Source organism: Lactuca virosa, chromosome 5 (assembly GCF_052849685.1).
Source record: "Lactuca virosa cultivar CGN04683 chromosome 5, Lactuca_virosa_CGN04683_v6, whole genome shotgun sequence".
Lineage (NCBI taxonomy): Eukaryota > Viridiplantae > Streptophyta > Magnoliopsida > Asterales > Asteraceae > Lactuca > Lactuca virosa.
Window position 1 is genome coordinate 407,564,095 of NC_136430.1, and position 27,661 is coordinate 407,591,755.

At 37.8% G+C, this 27,661-nt stretch overlaps 1 protein-coding gene across 1 annotated transcript; it reads right to left on the bottom strand.

Annotated features, from left to right (window-relative positions):
- Nucleotides 1-9,635: 9,635 nt before the first annotated feature.
- LOC145113954 (uncharacterized) lies at nucleotides 9,636-10,067 on the bottom strand. Its single transcript, XM_079049986.1, has one exon. The coding sequence runs from the start codon at nucleotides 10,065-10,067 to the stop codon at nucleotides 9,636-9,638; it is 432 nt and encodes a 143-aa protein (XP_078906112.1).
- Between the last annotated feature and the right edge of the window lie 17,594 nt (nucleotides 10,068-27,661).

Here is a 27,661-nt window from a genome sequence, read left to right on the forward strand (position 1 = left end):
AACACAAGTCACTGTTTCATACACACCATTACAAGGCAAAGCTTCAAACATAAAAACACCATTCTTATAAACAGAAATTGAACCATTCAAATCATTAAAAGAATATGTAAAACCTTGTCTGAACAATGCATGAAATGAAATAATGTTTCTCGTCATCTCAGACGAATAGCAACAATTTATTAAATCTAATCTAACATCATTACTAAGCAGAAGCTGATAAACTCTGATCTTGGTTACTGGTGAAGACTTTCTGTTTCCCATGATCAGGTTTATCCTTCCTCGCTCTATCTCCTCACTTTCCTTTAGACCCTGCAAATCAGAACAGATATGAAAACCACATCCTGTATCAAGGACCCATGAACGAGAAGATAATGAGTTATTAGCAGAAATAGTGTAAATACCTGCCGAAGATGGCTTCACTTTGCCATCCTTGATATCTTGCAGATATTGTGGGCAAGATCTCTTCCAATGCCCCTTTTGGTTGCAGTAAAAGCAAACTGCCTCTTTTGGATCAGAAACATGGGGAGTGGAACCATTGGGCTTAGCCTTTGGGCCATTACTAGATGACCCAGCTTGAGCCTTGCTCTTCCAGTTTTGCTTGGGAGGACCTTTCCTCTTTTTCCCCTTTCCCTGTCCAATAGCCAAAACAGGGGCACTCGTAGGTGTGGAGGGTATACTTTTACCCTTCATCCCTGCCTCAGATGTCTGCAACAAGTTGTGCAATTGGGCCAAGGTCTGCTCAGTATTGTTCAAATGGTAAGTTAGAATAAACTGACCATAACATTCAGGAAGTGAGTTCAAGACCATGTCAATGGCCAATTCCTCATCAAAGTGAATATTGAGCTTGACCAAACGCTCTATGTAGCGTTGCATTCTTTGCACATGTGACACAACTGACTCCCCATCTTTCATCTTGCAAGCCATGAGTGACTTGACTACTTCGAACTTTTCTTGACGAGCTCGCTTATGGTACTTTTCCATAAGGTCCTTGTTCATCTCGAAAGGCCAGTAGTCCTCATAGTACCTTTTAGTGTGCTGGTTAACCACACACGCTCCACTAACGACCAATAAAGCATAATGTGCAATTTCATGGATTAGCATACTTTTCACATTTTTCCTAAAGTAACTAGAGTTGGGATTTTGAAAATAATGTTCTAGTACTTTCTTTAATATCATTATACTTTTAATGAGAAGTAGTTGTCCTATCAAATCCGTTCTGCTAACGACCCTCCACTAATCAAGGAAGCGGTGGGTGAGAGTGGACACCCATTCAACTACCATTTTATAGGCAGTTTCCTTATACCCCCCTTATAGATTAGCTTCGTGAATGAGGCATACTAGCGATTTGACTGACCATATTCTTATACATATAATATTAAACCTTTAATTATAATATATATAAGGTGTGTTTTAAAACTTTTTTAAAACTTCAAGGGTTTACATAAATTTCGAAATTTAAGCTATTAATTTCAAATTTAAATAAACCAATTAACTAGATTTAATATTTATCTATTAATTAACTATTAATCAAATTATTAAATCTTGTAAGGATTATCTAATTAAATTAATCAATTAATTTAATCCTAATCCTTATCCCTCTAATTTCGAAAAATAGGGTAAGGATAATTATCCAATTAATCTAATTAAGTAACAATTATCCAAAAACAAGAAACCCTAGTTATCCTCTTAGCATATTTCGAAATTCATAAGGGAGGAGGCTAGGGTTTTCAAAACCCTAACCCTAATTTCGATTAGGGTTCTTTGGAGGCTAGGGTTTTCGAAAAAACCCTTTGATCCAAAACCCTAGAAATCGAAAATTTGGCCTTTAGGGTTTAATAGCTATAAACCCTAATTTGCAATTCAACAATTGTAGCAATTCAATTTAAAACAACAATGGCTCTGATACCACTGATGGGTTTTAGGTACAACAAATAAACTAGAAAACAATTCCTAAGTTCACATGCAACCTACTTTGGATCTATGTTTTAACTATTGAACATACAACTTTGAATTGCAATACAAGAACCCTAGAGGAGAGAGGCTATTATCGAAAATAGTAAACTAGGTTTTAGGGTTTACATACCTTTCAATTGTTATAGCAAACAATTGATATTCCCTTGATCTTGATCTTGATCTTCTTGGAAGCTTTAGCACCACAAGTGTAATGCCTCTAATGGAGTCACACCCAAACTAGCAAGAAGGAAAGTAGAAGAGAGAGAGAGAGAGGAGAGGGAGTATGCAAAATCTCGGCCTTAGGGTTTCTTCAAAAGAAAGAGTGACCAAAAACATGAACCAGGAGGCTCCTTATATAGCTGAGGGATCTAGGGTTTAAGGGAAACCCTAGTTATCCTTTGCTTAGGGCCTAAGCAAACCCAAGGGCCTTATCCAAGCCCCTATGGACGAAATTATTAGGGTTTCCCCTAAAGATTTCGTCCACCCTCTTCCAAGGGGGTTCTAGAGCCTTCCACTCAACTATTAGATAATTGCAAACTAGTCCTTGCACCTTATAATTAATTCTTTTAACCCCAAAATCAATTCTGATTAATTTCTGGCTAACAATTAATTAAACATAATGATTTCTAATTAATATATTAATCCATTAACATATTAATAAATCATTTATATATATATATATATATATATATATATATATATATATATATATATTAATTTATTAATCTTATAAATTAATATCTCTCCTTTCATAATTTCCTTGTCCAGTTGCTAGGTTGAGGGCAACCCAAAAGGACTGTGCTGCTGTCAATTCAAGTACATACCAATTATAGTTATGGGCTTACACACCTAATCCAACAATCTAGTGGTTTGATACCACTCCAGGAGCTTTGAGTTGCCACTCTTGGTGTTTTTAGGGTTCAAGGTCCATAAAGTTGGCATCTTTAGGGTTTAGAATCACACATGCATGAGATTATAACCATTAAGTGAAAGTAAAGTGCTATATCTTGAAGATGTGTTCTTTTGGGGCATGCAAAGTCACCAAGTCAGTGACTTTATGGTTCTAGACACTTATTTGGATTCAGATTTGTGGTTTGGACTTCTCGACTTAAGCATTAAGTGATTAAGGAGGATGTTAGCTTATTGGGTGAGTACGTTGGGCGTACAAGTCTGTGCGCACGACGTACAAGCCATATAGCGTGTACGCTTAGTGTATGGCTGAGTACGCCCCACATACTCAGTTAGATGGGTTCTTGCATTTTAGGCTTCGAGTTTGGGCTTTGTTTTGGGCTTAGGTGTTTGAGTTCTTATTGGTCCATTTGAGTGCAAGTGTTTTGGACTAGTAAAAGTTGTTGGGCTTTAGGGTAAGGCCTATGTAAGGGTTTGGCCCCAATTTTGGAAAATTGGGCCATAAATGGGTCTTGAATGATTATTTGGATTTTTGGGCCTTTAGATTGTGAGTTTGGGTCTTAGTCATGGACAAAACTTGGTGAGGGTTAAAATGGTCCTTTTACCCCAAGTATGGATTGTTGGATATGGATTGGAACCCAAATGTTAATTGGGTGTTATTTTGTATTGATAGCTCGGGGATACGTCGGATCAGCAGCCAAGGATTTTCAGTGAGATTCAGCAGTTGAGGTGAGTTTCCTCACTGGGCTCAGTGGGTCTAAGGCACCAATGCCGACCCTTACTGTTTATGTTAGGATGCTAGGAGTCTATTTGACCTTGCATGTGTTTATGTGTTGCTATGCATACCGGGCGGGGCTCGATGTCGGGCGAGGCCCGATGATTGAATCATATGCTATTGTTTTATGATAATTGTATGAGTTAGGATAATTATGTGATATATATTGTATGAATATAGTGGGCGGGGCCCAATGTTAGGCGGGGCCTAAGAATAACAGATATGTATACCGAGCGGGGCTCGATGTCGGGCAAGGCCCGAAGGAGGGCGGGCCCCAATGTAGGGCGGGGGCCTACTATGTGATTTAGTATGTATGGTATGGGGTAGTTTAGGGAACTCACTAAGCTTTGTGCTTATGGTATTTAGTTTATGTTTCAAGTACATTTGGTTCCAGTGGGAAGAGCTCAGGATGACTACATCGCACACACCGTGTAGTTCCTATTTTCTGATATACTTTGATTGATATGATGTTTGATACACTTATTTTCACTTGGATTGTATTGATGATGATTTTGGAATACTGTTTTATCTAAATTAAAAATGAAATTTTTGGATCATATTTTAGGACGTTATAAAAATTTTCGAGTGAACCAAGGAACAAGAAGATGGTTTCCAGGAACTTAAAAAATATTTAACTTCAGCACCCCTATTGGTAAAACCATTAGATGGGGAACCACTTATTCTCTACCTTTCAGTATCCTCAAACGCGATGAGTGCAGTTTTAGCTAAGGATCTTAACGAGGACCAACATCCCATCTACTATGTTAGTAAAAGTCTCTTGGATCCTAAGACCAGGTACTCCCACCTTGAAAAACTTATACTTGTATTAGTAACTGTCTCTAGTAAATTAAGACACTATTTTGAAACATATCCTGTAAATGTAAGAACTAATTATCCCATTAAGAATGTAATGGGAAAACCAGAAATGTCAGGAAGTATGGCAAAGTGGTCTATGAAACTAAGCACATATGACATAAAGTATGGGCCAAGATCCGTTATAAAGTCTCAAGCAGTGGCAGACTTTGTGGCTGACTTTAGTGATGATCTACAACCTAAAGTAGAAATAGAAGCCAAACAACTTGTAGAAGAAGAAAACATGGTAAGGTGGACACTATTCACAGATGGAGCATCAAACCAAAGAGGAACTGGCCTAGGGATTATACTAAAATCGCCACATGGGAACATCCTACACCAAGCAATCAACTGTGAGTTCAATGCAACCAACAATGAGGCAGAATACGGGGAAATAAACATGGGATTGTAGTTAGCCAAGGATCTTTAAATCAAGGACCTTTAGGTATTTGTTGATTCTTTATTATTGACTAACCATTTTAATGGATCCTATGCAGTAAAAGCAAAAAGACTGGCACTATATCTCTAGATTCTCAAAAATTTAGCCTCTGAATTCGAAGCATTCAGCCTAAACCAAGTTCCTAGAGAAGACAATATTGAAGCAGATGCTTTAGCCAATCTAGGATCTTTTCTAAGGATCCCACCAGAAACTAGGATCCCGATAATCCACGTGTTGATCCCAGCGATCGAGGATCCTGCCAAAGACTAAAGGATCCCGACGACCACGAGGAAACTACCAATGTCGCTACAATCGAAGACCCTGATCCTCAACTTCCTTATCAGGATCCTAATATCAAGGATCCTTCCCCAACCTCAAGATCCTGGATCCAACCTATTATGGAATACCTCCAAAATGGCATGATCCCAAAAGAGGAAAAAAGCGACAACACATTAAGAACAAGGGTCTCAAGGTTGGTAATAATCCAAGGTAAATTATATTAAAAAAAATATATGGCAGGTCCATACCTTAGATGCTTAGAAGATCATGAAGCTGCAGAAGTTCTAAAGGATATACATGAAGGAGACTGCGGAAATCACACTGGGGGCAGGTCCTTACGCTCCAAAGTGTTGAGAGCAGGATACTATTGGCCAACCATGAAGAAAGATTCCTTCCTACATGCTCAAAAATGTGATGCTTGTCAAAGACATAGCAACACCCTACATCAACCAGCAGAACCTATACATCTTATCATCTCCCATTGGGAATTCATGAAGTGGGGGATGGACATAATGGCCAAATTATCGGTATCTCCTGGAGGAAAAGTATTCAAGCCAGTGATGACCAACTACTTCTCGAAGTGGATGGAAGCCGAAGCTTTTGTTCAGGTAAGAGACAAAGAGGTAGTCTCATTTATTAAACTCAATATCTTGACCAGGTTTGGGATCCCTGCCGAAATCATATGCGACAACGGATCCTAGTTCATAAGCAAAAAGACAAGAGACTTTTACACGAGTTGGGGAATCAAAATGATAATGTCCTCTCGTGTTCACCGTCAAGCCAACGGTCAAGAAGAATCTAGCACATAATCATAGTCAATAACTTGAAGAAAAGGTTAAATGAAAAGAAAGGAAAATGGGAAGAATAACTTCATTTCGTCCTATGGGCAGATTGAACCACTTCCAAAGTAGCCATAGGCCAAACCACATATTCCTTGGTGTTTTGAGCCGAAGCAATGTTCCCTACTGAAGTAATGATCCAGACAGCAAGATACCTACTTCAAAGTCAAGAAAACAATGATAGGATCCTGGCCCAGGATCTTGATACTATTGATGAACTCAGGGATCTTGCCAAGATCCAAATCGCTGCTCATCAACAGAGAATCATCAAAACATACAACAAGAATATAAAAGTCAGAAGACTCCAGATAGGAGACTTGGTATTAAGGAAAACATTCCAAAACACCAAGGATCCTAGTGCATGTAAGCTGTCTCCTAAGTGGGATGGACCATATCTCATAGATGTTGAAGCAGGAAAGGGGGCACACTGGTTAGCTAATCTTGATGGGAGTATCTTGCCAAGATCCTGGAATGCTATACATCTTAAATCATATAATATATAAGTAAGATCAATCACTCTTCAACAAACTCAAGGTGCATGTATTCTTTACCTTAACTATTATTATTATTTACTCTTCTTGAATGCATTACTAACATAAGCATCGAAGGGGAGTTAGCTAGACTAATGCCCACCCTTAGATAATGTTTGCTTTGACTGAAGGATCCTGACACAAAAGGATCTTGACACATGAAGATCCAAGGATCCTGACATACAAGGATCTAGACATTTGAGGACCCTAGCACTTAAGAGTCTCATAGCTACACCGTTATATGATTCATAAGGATTGGAATACACAAGTATCCTAGTAACTAAGAATAGAGACTGATCATCTCTCCTACAAATAAGCTCTACCAGGATTTCCCTGAAAGAAACTAACCATGCTCAAAGCAAAAGACACGTCAGGGAAAGTATATGTCATATCGTACATGATCGATCCTATAACTGAAGCATATGGGACTCGACTCATTTCTGCTATTTCTCCATCAGTACCAAGACTTTGAGTCTTACTCAATTCGACATTACTCTAAATAGGTAGCTCTCCTTTCTTAACTCTCCATACTAAAACATTTTAGTACCTTATCCAAGTATGTACTTTGACTAAGACCAATTACTCTTTTCTTTCTATCCCCTAATACTCTTATCCCAAGAATATAGGTTGCCTCTTCTAGATCCTTCATAGCAAAACACTTTCCAAGCCAAGACTTAACTTCTTGCAAGGTTGTAATGTCATTTCCCAAAAGGAGTATGTCATCAACATACAACACTATAAATGTTACTATACTCCCATTAGCCTTGACATACACATAGGACTGATCTCAATCCTAGAGAAACCAAATTCTTTGACTTTTTCATGCAAGCAAAGATTCCATCTACGAGACGCTTGTTTCAATCCATAAATGTATTTCTCAAGCTTACATACTCCATTATGATACTTTTCATCTACAAAACCCTCAGGCTGACTAATGTAAACATCTTTAGCCAACTTCCTGTTAAGGAAAGCAGTTTTGACATCCATCTTCCATATTTCATAAACATGAAAAGCAGCTATGGCAGGCATTATCCTAGTAGACTTAATCTTAACTACTAGTGAGAAGGTCTCATCATAGTAAATCCTTGGGGTTTAAGTAAAGTCCTTCGCAACCATTCAAGCCTTAAAAGTGTGCAAATATCCATACATGTCGGTCTTCTTCTTGAAGATCCATTTGCAACCAACTTTTTTTTGACCAAGTTCTTGATCAACCAAATTCTAAACTTGGTTATCACAAATGGACATGATCTCACTGTTCATTGCCTATTTCCACTTGGCATCCTCAGGACCAGCCATCGCTTCCTTGTAGTTAGCTAGCTTGTCCAAATTTACCAGTGTATGATTAATGATAAACATATCACCATCTGACCTTATATGGAAACCATAGAATGTTGGTGGCATGCTAACTCTACTAGAACATCGAAGAGGTAATGAACTATCAATGGGTTCAATTGGAGTCTCATCCTCTGGTTGAGTGCTAGTATCTTCTGAGGCTCCTTCATCGGTTGACTTTTGAATCTTTTCAAGGTCAATGGTACTCCCACTTTCTTCTTTGCATATGAGCTCTCTCTCTCGCGAAAGACTCATGTTCGTGCTACAAATACCACGTTCTCACTAGGTCTATAGAAAAAATATCCAAAGGACTTTTGTGGGTAACTAATGAAAATACATCGCTCAGTTCTAGGTTCTAGCTTCTCATTAGTCTCTCGTATAATGAAAGCTTCACAACCCCAAACCTTGATATGTGCTAACGAAGGAACTTTCTCTGTCCACATCTCGTGAGTTGTTTTGGTAACCTTCTTGGTAGGGACAACATTGACGATATGGGCGGTTGTCTCTAAGGCATACCCCCATAAAGAAATGGGAATAGAAGCTCAACTCATCATGGAACGAACCATGTCTAACAAGGTCTGATTGAGCCTCTTAGCCACACCATTAAGTTGTGGTGTCCTAGGAGGCGTCAACTATGAAACAATTCCATGTTTATCTTCCTGCCTAACTATTTCTTGACTTCATGGTTAAACTCTTTGAACTTTTCAAAGGTTTCTGATTTATGATTAATTAAGTAGATATAACCATATCTATTATAATCAGCAGTAAACGTCACATAAAATCGATTGGCATCTCTTGTGGTGGATCTGAAGGGTCACACATTTATGTGTATGAGATCTATCAAACCTTCACCTCTTTTACAAGATCCAGTGAAATGCTATTTTTTCATCTTCCCTAAAAGACAAGATTCAGATTCATCATCTGGTCTTAAGTCAAATGATTCCAACAATCCATCCTTTTGGAGGTGGGCGATGCGTTTCTTATTAATGTGCCAAGGAAGACAATGCCACAAGCATTCTTTGTCTATACCATTAGACGAATCAATATGAAATACACTATTACCTAAGTTATCAACACAAATCACAGTTTCATTCACACCATTACAAGGTAAAGCTTCAAACAAAAAGATACCATTCTTATAAACCAGAATTGATTCATTCATGTCATTAAATGAATATCTTAAACGTTGTCTAAAAAGTGCATGAAAAGAAATAATGTTTCATGCCATTTCTGACGAATAGAAACAGTTAAACAAATCTAATCTAACATCACTACTAAGCATAAGACTATAAGTTCCAATCTTGGTAATAGGAGAAGATCACCTATTACCCATGATCAGATTCATCCTTCCATGCTCCACCTCTTAACTATCTCTTAGTCCCTTCAAATCAGAAAAGATGTGAAAACCACATTTTATATCAAGGACCCAAGAATGAGTAGGTTGTCAGTTATTAGTTTGAATAGTGTAAATACCTGTTGACGATGACATCACTTTGCTATCCTTGATGTCTTGTAAGTACTTGGGCAACTTCATTTCTAGCGGCCCTTATCATTGTAATAGAAGCAACTGGCCTCTTTGGCATCACTCAAATGAGGGATATTAGAACTAGGCTTCGCTTTTGGGCCATTGCTAGACGACCCAATATGGTCCTTGCCCTTCTAGTTATGCTTAGAAGCACATTTTCGTTTCTCCCCCCTTGTTTTTTCCAATGTCTAGGATAGGAGTACTAGTAGTAGTGGGGGTCTGACTCTGTTGTCTGCAATATGTTGTGGAGTTGGGCCAATGTGGTTTCATTGTTGTTCAAATTATAAGTCAAGATGAACTGATCATAACAAGGTGGCAAGGAGTTAAGGACCACGGCAATGGCCAACTCCTCATCGAAATTCACATTGAGTTTTTCAAGGCGCTCCATGTATCTTTGTATTCTTTGCACATGGTTGCAGACTGAATCTCCTTCCTTCAACTTGCATGCCATAAGAGCTTTGAAGACATCATACTTTTCTTGATGAGCTCTCTTGTGATACATTTCAACAAGATCTAAGTTCATCTTGTATGGCCAGTAGTCCTCATAGAACCTTTGCAACTCAGGAATCATGGTGGCAACCATGATGCAAGCACCCTTAGTCGCATTGCCATAGTGTTTCTTGTAGGAGGCCATTTCTTTAGGAGTAGGATGGGCTTCATCGGTCTCGATAAGTTTTTTCTCAAGGACATACTCTTTGCCCTAATATCGAAGAGCCATCTTGATGTTACGTATCCAATCATTGTCGTTGGTGCCATCTAATGTCACCTTGGATACGATCGAGTGAAGAAGAAGTTGTGGGTATTGGTTTGAGAAACAGAAGCATCACCAGAAGTAGATATCTATAGAGAGAAAGAATTTTTAGTTAGATGGCAATAATCCTTAATATTTTAACCCATAACTAATATTTAAGGCTAGGATCCAAAATAAAAATTCACAACTAAGAAGAGGGATGTCGTAATTTAATTTCGAATTTATAAAGGTAGGTAAAAGTAATTCACCAATTTCGAACTATGAAATTCCTAGATCTTTTGAGATTCATTGACACTTATCAATGGCATGTTTAATCTCAGATTATGCTCTTCTATTTGTGACTGGGATGCCGAGGATCACAAACAAGATGTGAATAACCATACAAATATGCATGACACTCTTGATGTCATTTATCATCTCTCCTTAATGTTCCAGTTAACCACACATGATCCATTAACAATGATAATTTTCGAGATGCCCATTATTAATCTTTATAGTCACTATTAGTGTGTCGGTTAACCACATGCGCTCCACTAACTACATATAAAGTATAATGTGCAATTTTATGGATTAACATACCTGTCACATCATCCTAAAGTAACTAAGAGTGGGATTTTATAAAATAGTTTAGTTACTTTATATCATTATACTTATTAATGAGAATATGTCCTATCAAATCCGTTAAGATAACGACCCTCCACCACACAGGAGAGCAGTGGATGAGAGTGGACACCCATACAAATGCCATTTTATAGGTCGCTTTCTTAGACCCTCTTTATAGAATGGTTTCGTGAATGAGGTGTACTAGCGATTTGACTGACTTGTCTTATACATATAGTATATGAATCTTTTAATTATATATAGTATGATGTGTATTTGAAAACTTATCTAAAATATTAGGTTTAAGTTTAAATTTTTGAAATTAATATAAAATCAGTTTAATTTAAAAATAAACCAATTTTTATTTAATCTTTATCTTTTAATTAAACAATTATTTAATATAATTAAACTAATATGGATCAAATAATTATTTACAATTAAACAATTAATAAAAGAATTCAATTTATCCTTATCCTAAGCCTTCTATTTTTCGAAAATAGGCTAGGGTTTACTAGGTTTTAATTGTTCAATTTTAAGGCTTTTAAAATAACAAATAACGAAACAAGGCAAACCCTAGAATGGATCCTTAAATTTTCGAAAATTAGGCAAGGGGGCTAGGATTTCTAAAACCCTTGTAGATTTTGAAAATTAAGCGTGGAGGCTAGGGTTTCAAGAACCCTATGGCATTTTCAAAAATACCTCCTTAGGGTTTAGTTTCTATCTATAAACTCTAATTTTGACTTATTCAACTTTGTGCAAGATCAACGAGAACAATGTATTTGATACCACTGATGGGTTTTATATGTTACAAAAACTATTTTTGACGTAAAAACATAAACCCTAAGTTCACATGCACCCTAAAGGATCTATGTTCTCACTATGATTCGCAAACAACTATTGAATATCAAGAACCCTAGAAGTACATTGCTATTTTCCAAAACACTAAAGGGTTATTAGAAAATACATAACCTAGTTTATTATTGAAAATAAACTAGTAATCCTTCCTTTGTTATTCTTCAGAAAGAAAGCACTAGAAGTCCTGTGCCTCTAATGGCTCACACCCCAACCCTGGCAAATTGGAGGCTAAAGAGGAGAGAGGAGGAGGAAGAGAGTTTTTGGATTTCTCTCTTAAAATTATGAGTGCCAAAAATATGAACCCTTATGAGGGTTTATATAGGTGACTAGAGGATGCTAGGATAAGGCAGTTTCCTTGGATAAGCCTTATCCATTTTTCTTTCCCCGTAAGGCATCCAAGTTTCCTTAGAGCCCAAGAAAAGCTCTAGAAAAAACCATGTAGAACACCTCTAGAACCGTCCCCCTTATGGGAGGTTCTAGAATTGCTCAATGTTCAACTTTTAAACATTGTCACCTTTAGTCCTTCAACTTTTAATTAAACCAGTTAATTCCAAAATAAATTCTAGTTAATTTCTGATTAATTTTTAATTAAACAATACTATTTCTAATTAGGGCTTGGGGAATATGTGACTATTATGTACCTAACATTAGATATAGAATCATCAAAAACTACATAATTTTAACAAAATTCAATGAAATATCTCTACCATATTTCTTGTATCCTCTATTAAAGCTTATATTAGGCTTTGTAAATATTTTTTATGGAGTTTTATAAGTTTAATTTTATACCACAAACTGTGTATAAGCATATTTTATAAACTAAATGTAGTTCGGTATATTGAAATTTATTATAGAAAACTGTAGTGAAAGAATGAAATTGTTCATTAAAAAACCCAATAAACCTCTTCCCATAGTCCATCATAAAAAACCAATGCAAGTATGTATAAAGGGTAGGTGTCGGATGAAGTTATAAAGTTTCTACTAGATGTCTAATAAAAAACACATTCAAAATACATAGATGTTGGGGATGAATTAAAAAATAAAAAATAATATGAGTTGAAAAGCAATAGGAAAAAACTAACAATGAGAGAAAATTGTGTTTTCTAATCAAAATGAAGTCAATTTAGATGGTTCTGTACCTAATATTACATACATCATAGCCACATATTCACTTTTCTCTTCTAATTAATATATTATTCTCATAATATATTAATAAACTATTTATTTTGATTTCTAATTAATTTATTAAGCATATAAGAATTAATAAATTGGTGTCTCTCAAATTTATCATGAGCATTTAATATTTGTCTTTTGAAATCCTATTTGATCTTATCTTTATTTTACACCAATAGGAAACCTAAATCTCTTATCTTAATGTTTGTGCAGATTTCTGGAAGGATTTCTATTTTTATTTGCTTGGGTAAATTACACCAATCGTCCCTCGTACATATGTCAGAAAGCGTGTTTAGTCCCTATTTTCAAAAATTAACTCGGACCGTCCCTCGGGTTGTTTTTTCTTGCACGCTTAGTCCCTCCGTACATAAAAAGACAATTTTGCCCTTATTTATTTATTTTTTGATTTTTTTCTATTTATTTGTTGTTTATTAATTATTTATTTATAAAAAATAAAGAAATACTCTTACAACTCTTTCTCTTATCTATTACTCTTTTAGTAACCTCCCAGTAACCAACATTCATCGCCATCGGGAACCACCATCCACCGTCACAATAAACCACCGTTCACCGCCATTGGAGACCACCATCCAACGTCGATTACCACCGGTTCTCTCCATCTCTCTTTTTTTTTCTCTCTCTCTCTCTTTATGACCTTTCTCACTCGTCATTATCCCCTCTCAAAACTCTGGTACCTTCACCTATGACCGACAATACCTCCTGAACAACCATCATTCGACTACCACTAAAAACCACCATTCACCACCACCTAACAAAACCAAAACAAACTGTAATCAACACCAAACAGAAAATGGAGCTCGATCTGAAACCCTAGGCTGTTTTTGAAAACCTAAGCGGCGTTTGTTCGAAACTTAGGCAATAGGGATCTGGAGAGACGAAGATGTTCCTGAGACGGTGAAGGTTCAAAACAATTCACCTCTGAGACAAACGGTGTACGTCACACTTCCAGATCTGTGAGCTTTGATGAACTACCATCTCCGTCTCCAGATTTTAGCTCCAGTGAACCACTGATAAACCCCAATCCAGCACCACCATTTTCGAAATGATGGCTAACAAACCCGATTCTATGAACGTTCATCGGCAGATCTTAGTGGTTCATAGACGTTTTTCCACAGATAAACTATCTGATTATCATCGTAAATTGGTTCTACAAAGGCAGAAATTAAAAGGTTTAACTGATAATGTTAATCCGTTCATTTTTTATTGTTGATTGCGATGATATCAAGGTTTACATAGAGTCGATTAGGATTAGGTTGATGTATTATAACGATTTAAGGAGGAATCTGATGAAGGATGATGTTGCTAGGGTTCTTGGTATCTTGAAGGTAAAAGAAGTAGTGGAATGTGACGGAGCTGAGAGAGAAAAAAAAAATAAGAGTAAATTAAAAGTGAATTATAATTAACAAGGGATTGGAATTACTTTTTTTATTTTTTATTTCTTTTAAATACAAAATCAATTATAATTAAATTAAAAATAAGACAAAATGGCATAATAGTCATTTTATGTCGCATAAAGGATGAAACGTGCAAATTAAAACTAACGAGGGATGAAACGTGCAACTTTTAACCAAACGAGGGACAGTCCGAGTTAATTTTTGAAAATAGGGACTAAACACGCTTTCTGGCATGTGCACCAGGGACGATTGGTGTAATTTACCCTATTTGCTTATCACAACATGTACTTAAAATAAATAGTAAATTACACGAACGGTCCCTATGGTTTGGGGTAATTTGCGCGTTTGGTCCCTAACTTATTTTTTTAACTCGGAAGGTCCCTAATGTTTGTTTTTGTTACACACTTGGTCCCTACGGTTTGTTTTAGTTACGCATTTGGTCCCTATCTTACCTAAAAAGACTATTATTTAAATAGGGAAAAATGGTGGGATAGATAAGGTAAGGTGAGGAGGGTGGGGTTGGGGGTATGTTTATTTAAATAAATTAAAAAACTGAAGGGCAAAATAGTATTTTTTTTTTTTTAGGTAAGATAGGGACCAAACGCGTAACAAAAACAAACAGTAGGGACCTTCCGAGTTAAAAAAATAAGTTAGGGGCCAAACGCGCAAATTACCCTAAACCATAGGGACCATTCGTGGAGTTTACTCTAAAATAAACCTTTATATATAATAATCTTGAGTAAAATTTCAAAAGTTTCCAATCCCCATGCTTAACTATTACATAATTACTCCTATGGAGCTTTTTCCTAAATCTCCTTATTCTAACAACTAGTATTTCCTTCTACTATTCTGGTTGACTGTTGTAGATGTTGGTAATGTGTCCTGGCCTTCCACAGTCATTACAACTAAACTTATCACATTTGTCGAGATGATGAACTCCACAGTTACTGCACAAGGGGAGTCTTCCCAAGTTTCCCCTTGGTGAAGTGGGTGCTCTCTCATGAGGCTTCCTTTCCTCTTTTTCCTTCCACAAGGGTCAACTAAAATTGCCCTTGAAGAGTCCTCCCCACTTGTTCTTAAGCTCTTTGGACTTCTTCTTACTCCCTCTTGGTTCCTAGGGCACAGGATCCTTGAGACTGAAGGCTAAATATTTAGCTTCCTCACAGGTATTGGGCTGATGTGACTGCACTTCGACTCTGATATGGGGAGCTAACCATTGGAGATACGCATTGAACTTATGGATCTCCGAGTTGACCAATTCAGGGAATATGATGACTAGGTACTCAAAGTGTACCGTATAGAAAGCCAAGCCTGAGTCTTTGGTGCTTAGATGATTAAATTCTTGTTTGGCTCGTGCCACATCTCGGCTAGAACAAAATTCTCTAATCATCTGCTTCTTCAACTCTTACCATGAAAATGTAAGTTGCGAACTTGACCCTATGTTCACTAGCACAATTGATATCTATCTCTTTCGCCCAATAGATCACACTATCTACTCCCATATCTCCATAGAATGATCTCGACTTACTGTTGAGAAAATCCTGGTAGTCTCTTAACAATTGACTACCTTGCTTATTTCTTCCTTCTTCCTTGTTAGCTCTAAAATTCCCTAATGCAACAAAGACTTGCCGCTAAATCATGGTTTGAATGGTGGTCGGGTAAATCAAGGTTAACATAGCAAGGTTGTTGTCCTTAAACAATGGGAAGAAGGTTATTTGGTGTTCCTAAGGGGTTAAGACTACTTGTAAATTTGTAGGGTATTACATTTGTTCTCCTAGCAACATGCCTTCTTATCGCTTTGATAATTAAATACTTTATTTTGTATCTTTTGTTATTTCTTTTCTTATTATGACATCGTTGCTCTCTTAATGTAACAACCTGTTATTTCCAGCCTATGAAACTCAACAAAAAGGTAAACAAAAGTTAATGAAGGTTAATCAAGGTCAAAATACTAGAAACCATTTGATTTAATCATAATTATAATTATGTAATTATGTGTATTTATTAAGGAAATCAAATAGCCCATACCGAAATACCCTTCTTTGGATTCGAGAAATCTCGCAGGTCTGTTAGCCTCAGACCGAAAACGAGATTTTGGTCAAACCAGCAAACCTTGGCAAATTCTATCTCTTCCTCGGACCGAAAATGAGTTCTCGGCCGCAAACCCTATTCTCGGCCGAAATATTCCTTTCCTCGGATTGAGTTCTCGGCCGAAAACCCTTAAATATCTAAGAAATTTAGCTTATAACCGCCTCAAGATTTCTTCATATTTAAGTCACATTTCGAAATATCCCACATTTTTACACTTAGCAGTAAACGAATTCTATACATTCCTCTCTCAAATTCCTTTCATTTCCAAGAACTAAAACAACTTCAAGTAGCATTTTTGCTTCCATTGTTCTTACAAATTTTGGTAAGTGTTTATATTAATTAGTGTTAATATAACACTTTACTAATTATTTCACTAATTTAAATACATATCGTGTGTTAATATAAATTAGGATAGAGTTAAATAATATGTATTCTACCCTGGGGATTCATTGCGACCAAGTTGTACCCAACCAAAAACACGTATTCGAGGTGAGTTCATACCCTTACGTTTTCACAATTTAGAATTGTTTTAGTGGGGGAATACAAGTAAAACACAAGACATCTTGTGTTTAAAAATATAAAGTTCTTATTATATTTCTTACCGTAATATACATTTAAACCTGAAATTACTAAATATGCAAAATATCATTACTATTGAATTTATAAATGATTTACAAAATATGTTAAGACGCAACGGTTTTCACACCAACACGGAAACAAACTTATAAACTATAATATATATGCTTTAATAGAACAAAGATACTATTTTACAAAGTTCAGGTTAGAACACGGAAACAAACATATAAACTATAATAGGTATAGTTTATGGAACAAAGGATCTATTTCATAAAGTACATATTAACATATAAACAAAAAGGGTTTTCAGATAACAAATAAACATAAAGGGTTTTCAGTTAACAGATAAACACAAAGGGTTTTCAGTTATCACTCGTAAAAACGTTGAAGCAATTTGTGAGATGTTTTCGTGTACTTATCTAAGTATTGGTAAAAGTCCCGACTTATAACCAGAGTCTCTTGTAGGGAGAGCGAGATATTTGTGTATAGATCTATTTGGGACTGACAATCCCACATCCTGATTGTTAGCTACAGTCAGTTCGGTAGGTCTAGGATGACAAATTTCGTTAACATTCTAACGCCTGAAAAACGTCGCGATCAGGCTGACTGGGTTAGTATGGTTATAAGAACTCACAAGGAGAAAACAACGACATATTTACGATAATATATATTCAAATAATTTTATTTGAATATTAACTTTTCATTCGAATTTCAGAGCAAACACAATTTCAGCTAGTTTTATTTATGAATAAAACTAGGTATCATTAAATTAAGTATGGTAATTATACTTATACTTTTCGATCTTGGAACGTTTAAGATTACATATCGGTTTTATGGAAAATACAGGATTTTCTAGGATAAACATCATTATTTTTCAAGTAAACAGTTTACAATTTGACCTTCTGAAAACAAATACGATTACTCACCGAAAGGAATGCTTTACAATAGAGCGGGTGGAACTAGGAACATTTTTACAAAAGATTCAGTACTTATTTACAAACTAATATAACATAAAGGACCCTTAATTGTTAATTTTTTGATTCTTTAGCGTATACATCAGAGTTATATATAAATAATATCTGATAGGGAATGGAATGTCTGATTTCCGCCTTTCTTCCTGTTCCTTGTTTGGTTGTGGGCGTAGGGAAGAATCACCCAATTGAATGTCTATTCGATCTTAATATATATAATTTGTATACACTAAATAATCATAGGAGGTAACGGTACGAGTAATACCAAATACATGAATCAGAAACTCGAATCACAGGTTATAAACATAAGAAACTTATACTTTTTGGTCTCAAAGTACTAAAACTACGATTTATTTACTAAGAAAATATTGGATTTTCTGGAAGAAAACAGTAACATTGTCAATAACAAAGAACATACCTTTTCAAACAAAATACTTATGAACTCACCAAATTTAATGTTGACACTTTTTCAAACCACTTGTATTCTCATGAAAGTTAGTAGACATGTACCCTCTCAGGCGTTACGAAGACGGAGCTTAGTGGCATTACGTCTTATCTTTTGCTATAGTTTATTGTTAAACAAGTAATGTTTTGAACACAATGTAAATACTATGTTATTAATACAATGGTTGTTGCTGCTTTGATTACTATTATACAATTGTTGTGATACTATACATGACGTCATTCGCCCCCGAACGTTTCCGCAGTTCCAGTTTGGGGGTGTGACAGATTAGTATCAGAGCATTGTTTATAGTGAACTAAGTATATCAACCTATAAAATATATACAACTATAAAAATAATGGGATAAAAACACTCTAACCAAGAATTATACTTTAAAAATATATTAATATTTTTTGGAAGTATACATACATGCATATATACATACTAAGTATCACAAGAAGAACAAAACAAAAGTATTTAGATGTTGGACACTATAGTCAAACCTAGACAGTTATGTTATCATATCTAGGATAAATATAGTCTGATCAACTATATTTATTTGAGATACGACCAACATGTGTTTGGGAGTGATAGTGGTGTTGTACCAAGTCTAAAACTTACCAATTCTACGTGCAAAGGAACATTAGAACCAAATATAAAGTTTAAAATACTATAGGAGTATTTTATGATACTATACAATAACAAGTCTAAAAACTTATCAACTTAGAATACCAAGAAGCTCTAGAATCAAACATACAATTAAGATACTATAGGAGTATTTTAAGTGTTGGATTTGGTGTCTAAGCCCATAATTATATTTGGTATGTACTTGACCCGATTGTAGCATGGTCGTTTTGGGGTTGCCTTTACCAGTGCAATTTGATAGGATGGACTTTTGAGAATAAGATTATTGGTGGTTTATTAATATATTATAAGTATAATATATTAATTGAGAAATCATATTATTTAATTAGTTATGGTCAAGAATTAATTTGGAATTAATTTTGTGATAAAAAATGACTAATTAAATCTAAGGGGTTGATTATGTAAATCGTCCATTCTTATAGTGTGGGCCAAAGATCCATTAGGGTGGGCTAAGTGGTTCATGGATAGTCCATGGAGATTTAACACATGGACCCTAAGGGATATGGAAGGTCATGGTGCATTAGGGTTTCAGGGATGAAACCCTAGCTTTGAGAAACACTATAAAAGAGTTCCCATAGTGATGAAATCGGCTAACACATGTACACTAGTGCATAGAAGCGATTTTGAAGCTAGAAGTCTTATTATCTTAAGCCTCCTTTGCATATTGGTGTTTGTGACACATTAGAGGCACAACACTTGAGGTACTCAAGCTTCCAAGGTCAAGAATTACACAAGAGGTAAGTTATCTAACTAGTTGTTACTTTGAATTGTATGCTAGTTAAGTTATATGCTTTGGAAATTTGAAAATGCATGTATAATTAGAGAAAACATAGTTCCAAAGCATTTAGGGTTGCATGTGCACCATAGGAGTGTTATAGTGCTTAAAACCCAACAGTGATATCAGAGCCTAGGATTGCTTTCTGTTATACTTGATGCCTATTTGTTTTCAAAGATGGAAAATCGACTTTTCTGCATTCTGACAAATGAACTCGCCGAGTACATGAACAGAATCGACGAGTCCACTCAGTAATGCATCAACTCGGCGAGTCCAGTTCATGTACTCGACGAGTTGGTGCTCCTGTGTGCAGAAACTTCGAGTTCTTGGCCAGAAATGGATAAAGACATTACCACAAACTGTTTTGTAATCATAAAAATTGTATTTTTTGAATTGGTAATGATTGTCTTCATCCATTTAAAAGGCAATTGTCAAATGTTTAGATAATAAAGTAATTATAAGTAGTATTTGATATGAATTGTCTTGTTATGAGTTTGCTTAGATCAATAGGAAAAATTATGTGATGATTGTGTTTGATCCAAAAATTTGATCTAATTGTTCATGAAATGTGTTACTGTAACTTGTCCTCAAGTTATATGAAAAGTCACATTCATGGATATTAAAATACATAATGGTTCATAGATTATGAATATGAAAGGTCTTGAAAAGTTTCAAAACTTGCCCTCAAGTTTTGGAATTTGTAAAGTCACATTAATATGACATTTAATTCCAAAACCCTAGAGTTTTAAAAGATTAAAATTCTACCTTATACTATTATAATATTAAATGTTAATACTTATATATATATATATATATATATATATATATATATATATATATGTGTGTGTGTGTGTGTGTGGTGTGTGTGTGGTGTGTGTGTTTATAAGAAAAAAGTCAGTCTTACCGTTAGTAGGCCTCATTCACGAAGCCAGTCCATAAGGGGGGTATAAGGTTATTGCCTATAAAATGGCAGTTTAATGGGTGTCCATTCTCACCCACCGCTTCCTTGACTGGTGGAGGGTCGTTAGCCGAACGGGTAGGACAGGACATTGATTCTCGTTAAAAGTATAATGAAATTATAAAGTAACTAAACCTATTATTAAATTCCCAATCTTAGTTACTTTAGGAAAAAATGTGAATAGGTGCTAATCAATGAAATTACACTTTGCACTTTATTAAGTCGTTAGTGGAGCGTGTGTGGTTAACCGACACACTAATTTAGGTGTAACATCCGGATTTCCAGGCATGACAATTTGAGTATTTCTTTTTGAGTTATGAGGAGGGACTCGATGAGTTGACACCTAGACTCGTCGAGTAGGATCGCGATTTGCTGACTGGATTAATGAAGGGACTCGACGAGTCGATGAGTGGACTCGACGAGTCCGCGCTGTGGACAGAAACCCTAAATCTTTGGGCATGTGCCCTATTTAAGGGTCCTTATCGCCCTCATTTGCAGCTACCAGTCTAGAGAGAGAAACCCTAGAGAGCTTGGGCGAGTTGTGTGTGAGAGCAAGCCATTTTAATCCTTTTTGGTGTTGTTTTGCAAAGAAGAAGGTGTTTCCAGCTAGAGGAGGTCAAGAGGACTGCTAATCCGTGGTTTTCAAGCTTGGATCTGCAGTATTAAGGTAGCAAATCGAACTCTCCTTCTGTTTTGGTTAAGATCTATGAATCTAGGGTTTTCTATACCCTTTTTATGGCTTGAATTGATGAGTTTATGGTCCCTTTATGTGTTAGACTTCAGATCTGGACCCATAGAGGTCCAGAGAGCATTATCCATCTTGCTTTTATGAAGTGTTATGGAAGGAATGAACTTAAGTTGCCATTTTTGAGGCTATTTCTTCAAAAGGAACCATATATGTGTTGCATGAGTGTAAAGGTTTCACCTTTACGTGATTAGTGGGTATGGAAAGGTCAGATCTATAGGTTAGAGAAGCGGATCTGATCTCAGAAGGTCATTTGAGTGTTGTCATGGACGCTACTCGCCGAGTTCATAAGTGGACTCGACGAGTCGAGTCGGGGTTGCCCCGCGATTCGTGACAAGAGTAACCCGTCGAGTGAAGGGATGACTCGACGTGCCAAGTGAGGCTAGAAGGATTCAGAGGACCCGCATGGACTCGCCGAGTCGCCCATGTGTACTCGACAAGTCAGGTCAAAGTTTGACCGTTGACTTCAGTTGACCTTAGGGTTTTGGTCAAGCTGATTCAGGAGAGTTCAGAGAGGGGTAGAATCGCCTTCTACCCAATCTTTAGAAATGAGACTATGAGAGGGTATTGATCAGGAATGTTATTCGGATGATAGGAGGAGGATAGGTCGGGAAGTCAAGCACGAGAGTTTATCCGACTTCGTACGAGGTGAGTCTTCTCACTATACTGTACCTAGGATGGTACCTATGTGTGACCGGAAGGTCTTATATGCTATGAGATGTATGTGTTGTATGTTGTTATATGATATGTATGTGTTATGTATGTTATGAATGAGAAGGACCGGAAGGTCATTATGATGTGGACTGGAAGGTCATGATGATATGGACCGGAAGGTCATTACGGGTAGGACCGGAAGATCTACCAGGGTTGTGGGACGGAAGTCCTCTGAGACACAGTGACCGGAAGGTCTTATAGCCTTGAGTGGCGTATGTGCGTATGTGGTATTTTTGGGAACTCACTAGGCATTTATGCTTACCATGTTATGTGATATGTGTTTCAGGTACTAGCGAGGATCGCGGGAAGACGTGCTGACATGATCTGTACACAGTGATGAAGATTTATGTACTTAAGATTCTGCGGTTGTTTATTGAGTTAATATGTGATACAAAGGGTTTTGAAATTGTTCTTATGAAATTTATTATGATTGAAAATGAAAAATATTTTTGGGAATTTACGTCGTTACAAGTTGGTATCAGAGCCTTGGTTTGAGGGATTCGGATGCACCTTCGGGCGTATCTGAACTCAAACTGAGGATTTGAGAAAGTTTTTCATAAAAAGGAACAATTTTTCTAAAAGAGTAAAAGAATTTGAGAAAAGCAAAAAGGAGCAGTGTGTACGATCAGCCAGCGCCCGAACGGTGATTTCCCAAAATACCCTTACATTATGTATTATGAGATATGATATGATATGCTATGCATGCTAGAGTAGGCTAGGTATTCATATTAGGACTAGAGTGGCCTGATTTATGATGCCTTAGCCTAGGAGATTACTGCTGCTATGTGTTGCTTCGAGAGTAAGTAGGTAGCAGTAAGGAGCTTATGAAAGGTCTACCGAAGGGTAGCCTATGCTTAGCGAGGTGTAGAGTACTTGTGATCTGGGATCCTAGGAGGAGGACTTGGAATGAATACTGATACGGTGTGAAAGGTAGTATAGGGCCCGTACTACTGGAAACACCAGATCAGTGAGCATTCCAAGTAAGAATCCTTAGGGTACCAAGGAACAAGTAGGGTTGGGTGATCAAGTGCGAGTATACTCGATCGAGTCTCTGGTATCTTTGTGTTGTGTTTCAGAGACATCATGGTTGGTACACCACACACACCGGAGAGTAGCGGTGTTAGCGATGATGAGATTCGCCGTATGATTCATGACGAGATGACTGCGGCGATCCGGAAGGCTAATCCGGAAGGCTAATCCGGAGGATTTTAAGTAGCGGATTGAAAAGTGATGTCATGGTTCGAGTACCATGATAAATAGCGGATGGAGAAGTGATGTCATGGTTCGAGTACCATGATAAGTAGCGAATTGAGAAGTGACGTCATGGTTTGAGTACCATGAGTTGTAGCAGGTCGAGAGGTGATGTCATGGTTCGAGTGCCATGATGTGAGGTGGAATGAGAAGAGGGAACATGGTTCGAGTACCATGATTCGTAGAAGATTAAGAGGAGATAACATGGTGCAGGTACCATGATTCATAGTAGATCGAGAGGTGGCCACACGGTTTGAGTACCATGACATGTGGCGGTTAGTATTTCTGGTTTTACCGGTTATTCCGTGGGGATTGTCTAGACTGAGATCAGAGGTGAATGAGTATGGGGCAAGAAGGCCTTGATAAACAAGTGTTAGTGGATCATCCCTTGAAAAGGGAAATCGAGTGAGCTCCGAAGGATTGTGGGTGATATGCCAGTTGGAGTCGCAAGACTCAAGGATGAGTAGGGATGGTGCATTATGGGAAAATACGATCTAGGCTGGGCGACCGGCCCATAGTGGAGGGGTCACTTTCTATGACCCGAGTGGTGCTATTTCCGTTTCCTGTGGAAGACTTAAGAGGTAATAAGATTTTGGTTTTTGAGTTTGGGGGTGAGCCCTATGGTATTGCACGAATGGTGATCTCCAACCAGAGTATATGGCAGTAGGTCTGCCGCGAGGTAAAGATATAGCTTGAACAGGTCGTCAGTGGGGACTGAGATGGTCAAGGACCAGGATACACCCTAATTGAGTATAGTAGGGCATGTGTTAGCTGCAGCGTCGGACGATCAAGAGGAGTATATCAGGGCGGTGGCCCTTATTGTCTTTGATGGGTATTAAGAGTGGAAATATGGTTTCTGCTCTTATGATAAGTGACATGATGGAACGTTGATTGAGGAGTCGATGATGAGGAGTACGGTAGATCATTACGTCCAGATTAAGAGTCAGGGTTAATACTGGACAGTTGGGAGGTCCGGTGATGGAATGGTGTGAGATTCTGAATTACTAGAGGCAGTCATGGTGGGAAGTTCTGAGGATTTCATCTGAGTTTCAGGGCATTTGGAGTTGCTCGATCTCTGTCGGGAGATCATCGAGCGTTGCGTAGCACCTTCCAAGAGTAGGTGCGATGATTACTGGTGGAAACAGACGGTGTGATAGATTGTTGGTGCGCCGATTGGGGATGGTTCGAACCCTAAGTGGGGGAGAACCAGGTATTTTACTGAGGGGATCAGGGATTCGATCGAGAATGGTTAGAGATCTGGATATAGAGACCGACGGTGCGAATTCATTGAGCCCAAGGTGGTTGGTGATTAAGACGAGGTGCAGAGCGAGATAATGCATGTGTTATGTTTGAAAAGGATAAGTGCCTCCACGACAAGTGGCCGTTGATCGGAGACCTTGGGGTGAACGGGAATTCTTCAAGGTCATAGTGGTGAATTCGAGATGGTTGGATCGTAGGGTGAGTTCGACGGTTGAGAAATTCTGGTTCAATGATGGGGCTGTTATTCAGCTTGGAAAGGGCAGAAGTTGATTAGACAACCAATTTCAGGTTGTGGAACAGGAAGATCAGTGGATGAGACGAGACGTCGTGAGGTCATATGTGGTGTATCGAGGTATCCGAATTTAATGCATTGGATTTCGGATAATGTTGAGTCTTGAGTGGAGACGGCAAGTGGTGGGTCAAGCATCGATGATTCTAGTGGGAGCCCTTTCGGTTAATGACAGCAAGTGAGATTGTCCAAGAATATGGATCGTAGCAGGGAAGGGTGTTTTGTTATGATGATTGCCGCCAGATATAGTGATGCATAATTTGGGTAAGTGCATGCACCTACCTATGATTGATCCACGGATTGTGAACTAGTCAGAGGTTGTTGTGATGCTACGGGAAGCCGTAGTACTCACTAGTCAGAGGTTGTTGTGATGCTACGGGAAGCCGTAGTACTCACTAGTCAGAGGTTATTGTGATGCTACGGGAAGCCGTAGTACTCACTAGTCAGAGGTTGTTGTGATGCTACGGGAAGCCGTAGTACTCACTAGTCAGAGGTTGTTGTGATGCTACGGAAAGCCGTAGTACTCTCTAGTTAGAGGTTGTTGTGATGCTACAGGAAGCCGTAGTACTCACTAGTCAGAGGTTGTTGTGATGCTACGGGAAGCCGTAGTACTCACTAGTCAGAGGTTGTTGCGATGCTACGGGAAGCCGTAGTACTCACTAGTTAGAGGTTGTTGTGATGCTACGGGAAGCCGTAGTACTCACTAGTCAGAGGTTGTTGTGATGCTACGGGAAGCCGTAGTACTCACTAGTCAGAGGTTGTTATGATGCTACGGGAAGCCGTAGTACTCACTAGTCAGAGGTTGTTGTGATGCTATGGGAAGCCGTAGTACTCACCAGTCAGTGAGAGGTTGTGGTGATACTGCGGGAAGCCGTAGTACTCACCAGTCAGTGAGAGGTTGATGTGATGCTACGGGAAGACGTAGTACACACTTGTAAGTCCCGATCTATAGACTCAAATCAGTAATCAATGAATTGCAAACAATCAAACAGAGTGTAGAAGGAGTAGAAGGAGAATTAAGCCAAGCATGCACACATCTATTACGTATAAATGTCAGGTACAACTTGGGAAACACACACACATACGTCACTTAACAACTGACACAGACTCAGACTATTTTTACCACATGAAGCAGCACACAAGTGTGCAGCCGCACACACGTGTACGGCCACACACAGCGTATGCGGCCGCACACACGTGTATGGCCGCACACACGTGTACGGCCCCACACAGCGTGTGCGGCCGCACACACGTGTATGGCCGCAAACACCCACTAACAAACCACAACCACCACAACACACTCTAACATCCTACCAAGACCTATACATTAGAATGCCTAGCCGAAACCACAAAAGTATAGCCTATCAATCTCCCCCTTGGTTTGCGGCTAGCATGAATCAGTCTTTATCAATAATGAGCACATGTTGTAGATGAAGGAGTCTCTGTGGTTTGAGTTGGATCAGGAAAAAGTACTCCCATCCTTGGATCATTTCTGCGTCTCTTCAAAGGAGGGTGGGAGGTCAGAGTTGTCAGGGAATCACTTGTAATTGGCTCGGATGTAGGAACCACATTATCAAGGGGAGGAGTCCCTGATGATGTGTCCATATGAGTTGAAGAATCAGCCATCTGAATGGTAGACGGAGGCACAGTCTCTTGAGCATCAACTTTCTCCCTTATCTCCGGTGTTTGATTGGCACCATCATCGATATCTTTGAAGAAGTCATCGAGGACTTTGTTGGACAACGGGTTCTCATTCACACCACAATTCACCGCTACATCATCTCTGTCGTAACCGGATCCATTTCCTTAAATACCTGATCCAAACCCGGATCCATAACACGGTGGGCTGCATCCATTTAAAAAATTATAAAGCCCAAAACCCAAAACAATTTTTTTTTAAAAATAAAACTCTTGGAGGATTAATTTCAAAATAAAACAAAATAAAATAACATAAAATAAAAACATTTTCTAAAAAATTTATCAAATCTAAAAATGAAAGTAAAATAAAATAAAAATAAAACAAAATTTTGAATTTTAACCTAAATTTCACCTCTAACTAAAATTAATAACCTTTTGAGATTGTGGGATCAAAGTTGTTAGACAATCATTTTCCATTTGTCAGTACCTCTCCTTTCATGAATAGATCTGGTCGATCGCCGGTATTGTGATCCACTTAAGCACGAAAAATTGTGACAAATTTTAGGAATGCTATTAGTGACATGATAGATTGATCCTAAGTTACTAGATAAAATTACCTAAGGACCATTTATCTGACGACGACCAAGGATATTGTTGTCCACCTAAGTTGAGCAGCGAGATCTACAGACAATCTAGAATTGCTCAATTTTAAGTGTACTAGAACATGTTTCCCGCTTCCTGACATATCCCAATAATCAAGAGCTTCCGAGATACTCCTTACTTTAGGTGAGCAGACTATTATTCATAGAAAGGATAGATTTAGAATGCATATGCTGTACACTCAGGTCGGATCTTTCAATCACGCAGAGAGTGAAACATATGACTGAATAGAATGTCAGAGGGATTGAGAAGTAGAAGGTTGCGTATGCTGTGTACCAGGTCGGATTGTTAATCACGCAAAGGAGACAACATATGGCTAACAGATAGGAAGAATTGCATAGATAGAAGATGCAGAGAAATAGAGTTGCATATGCTGCAGTCCAGGTCGGATCTTTCGATCACACAGAGGAGGCAACATA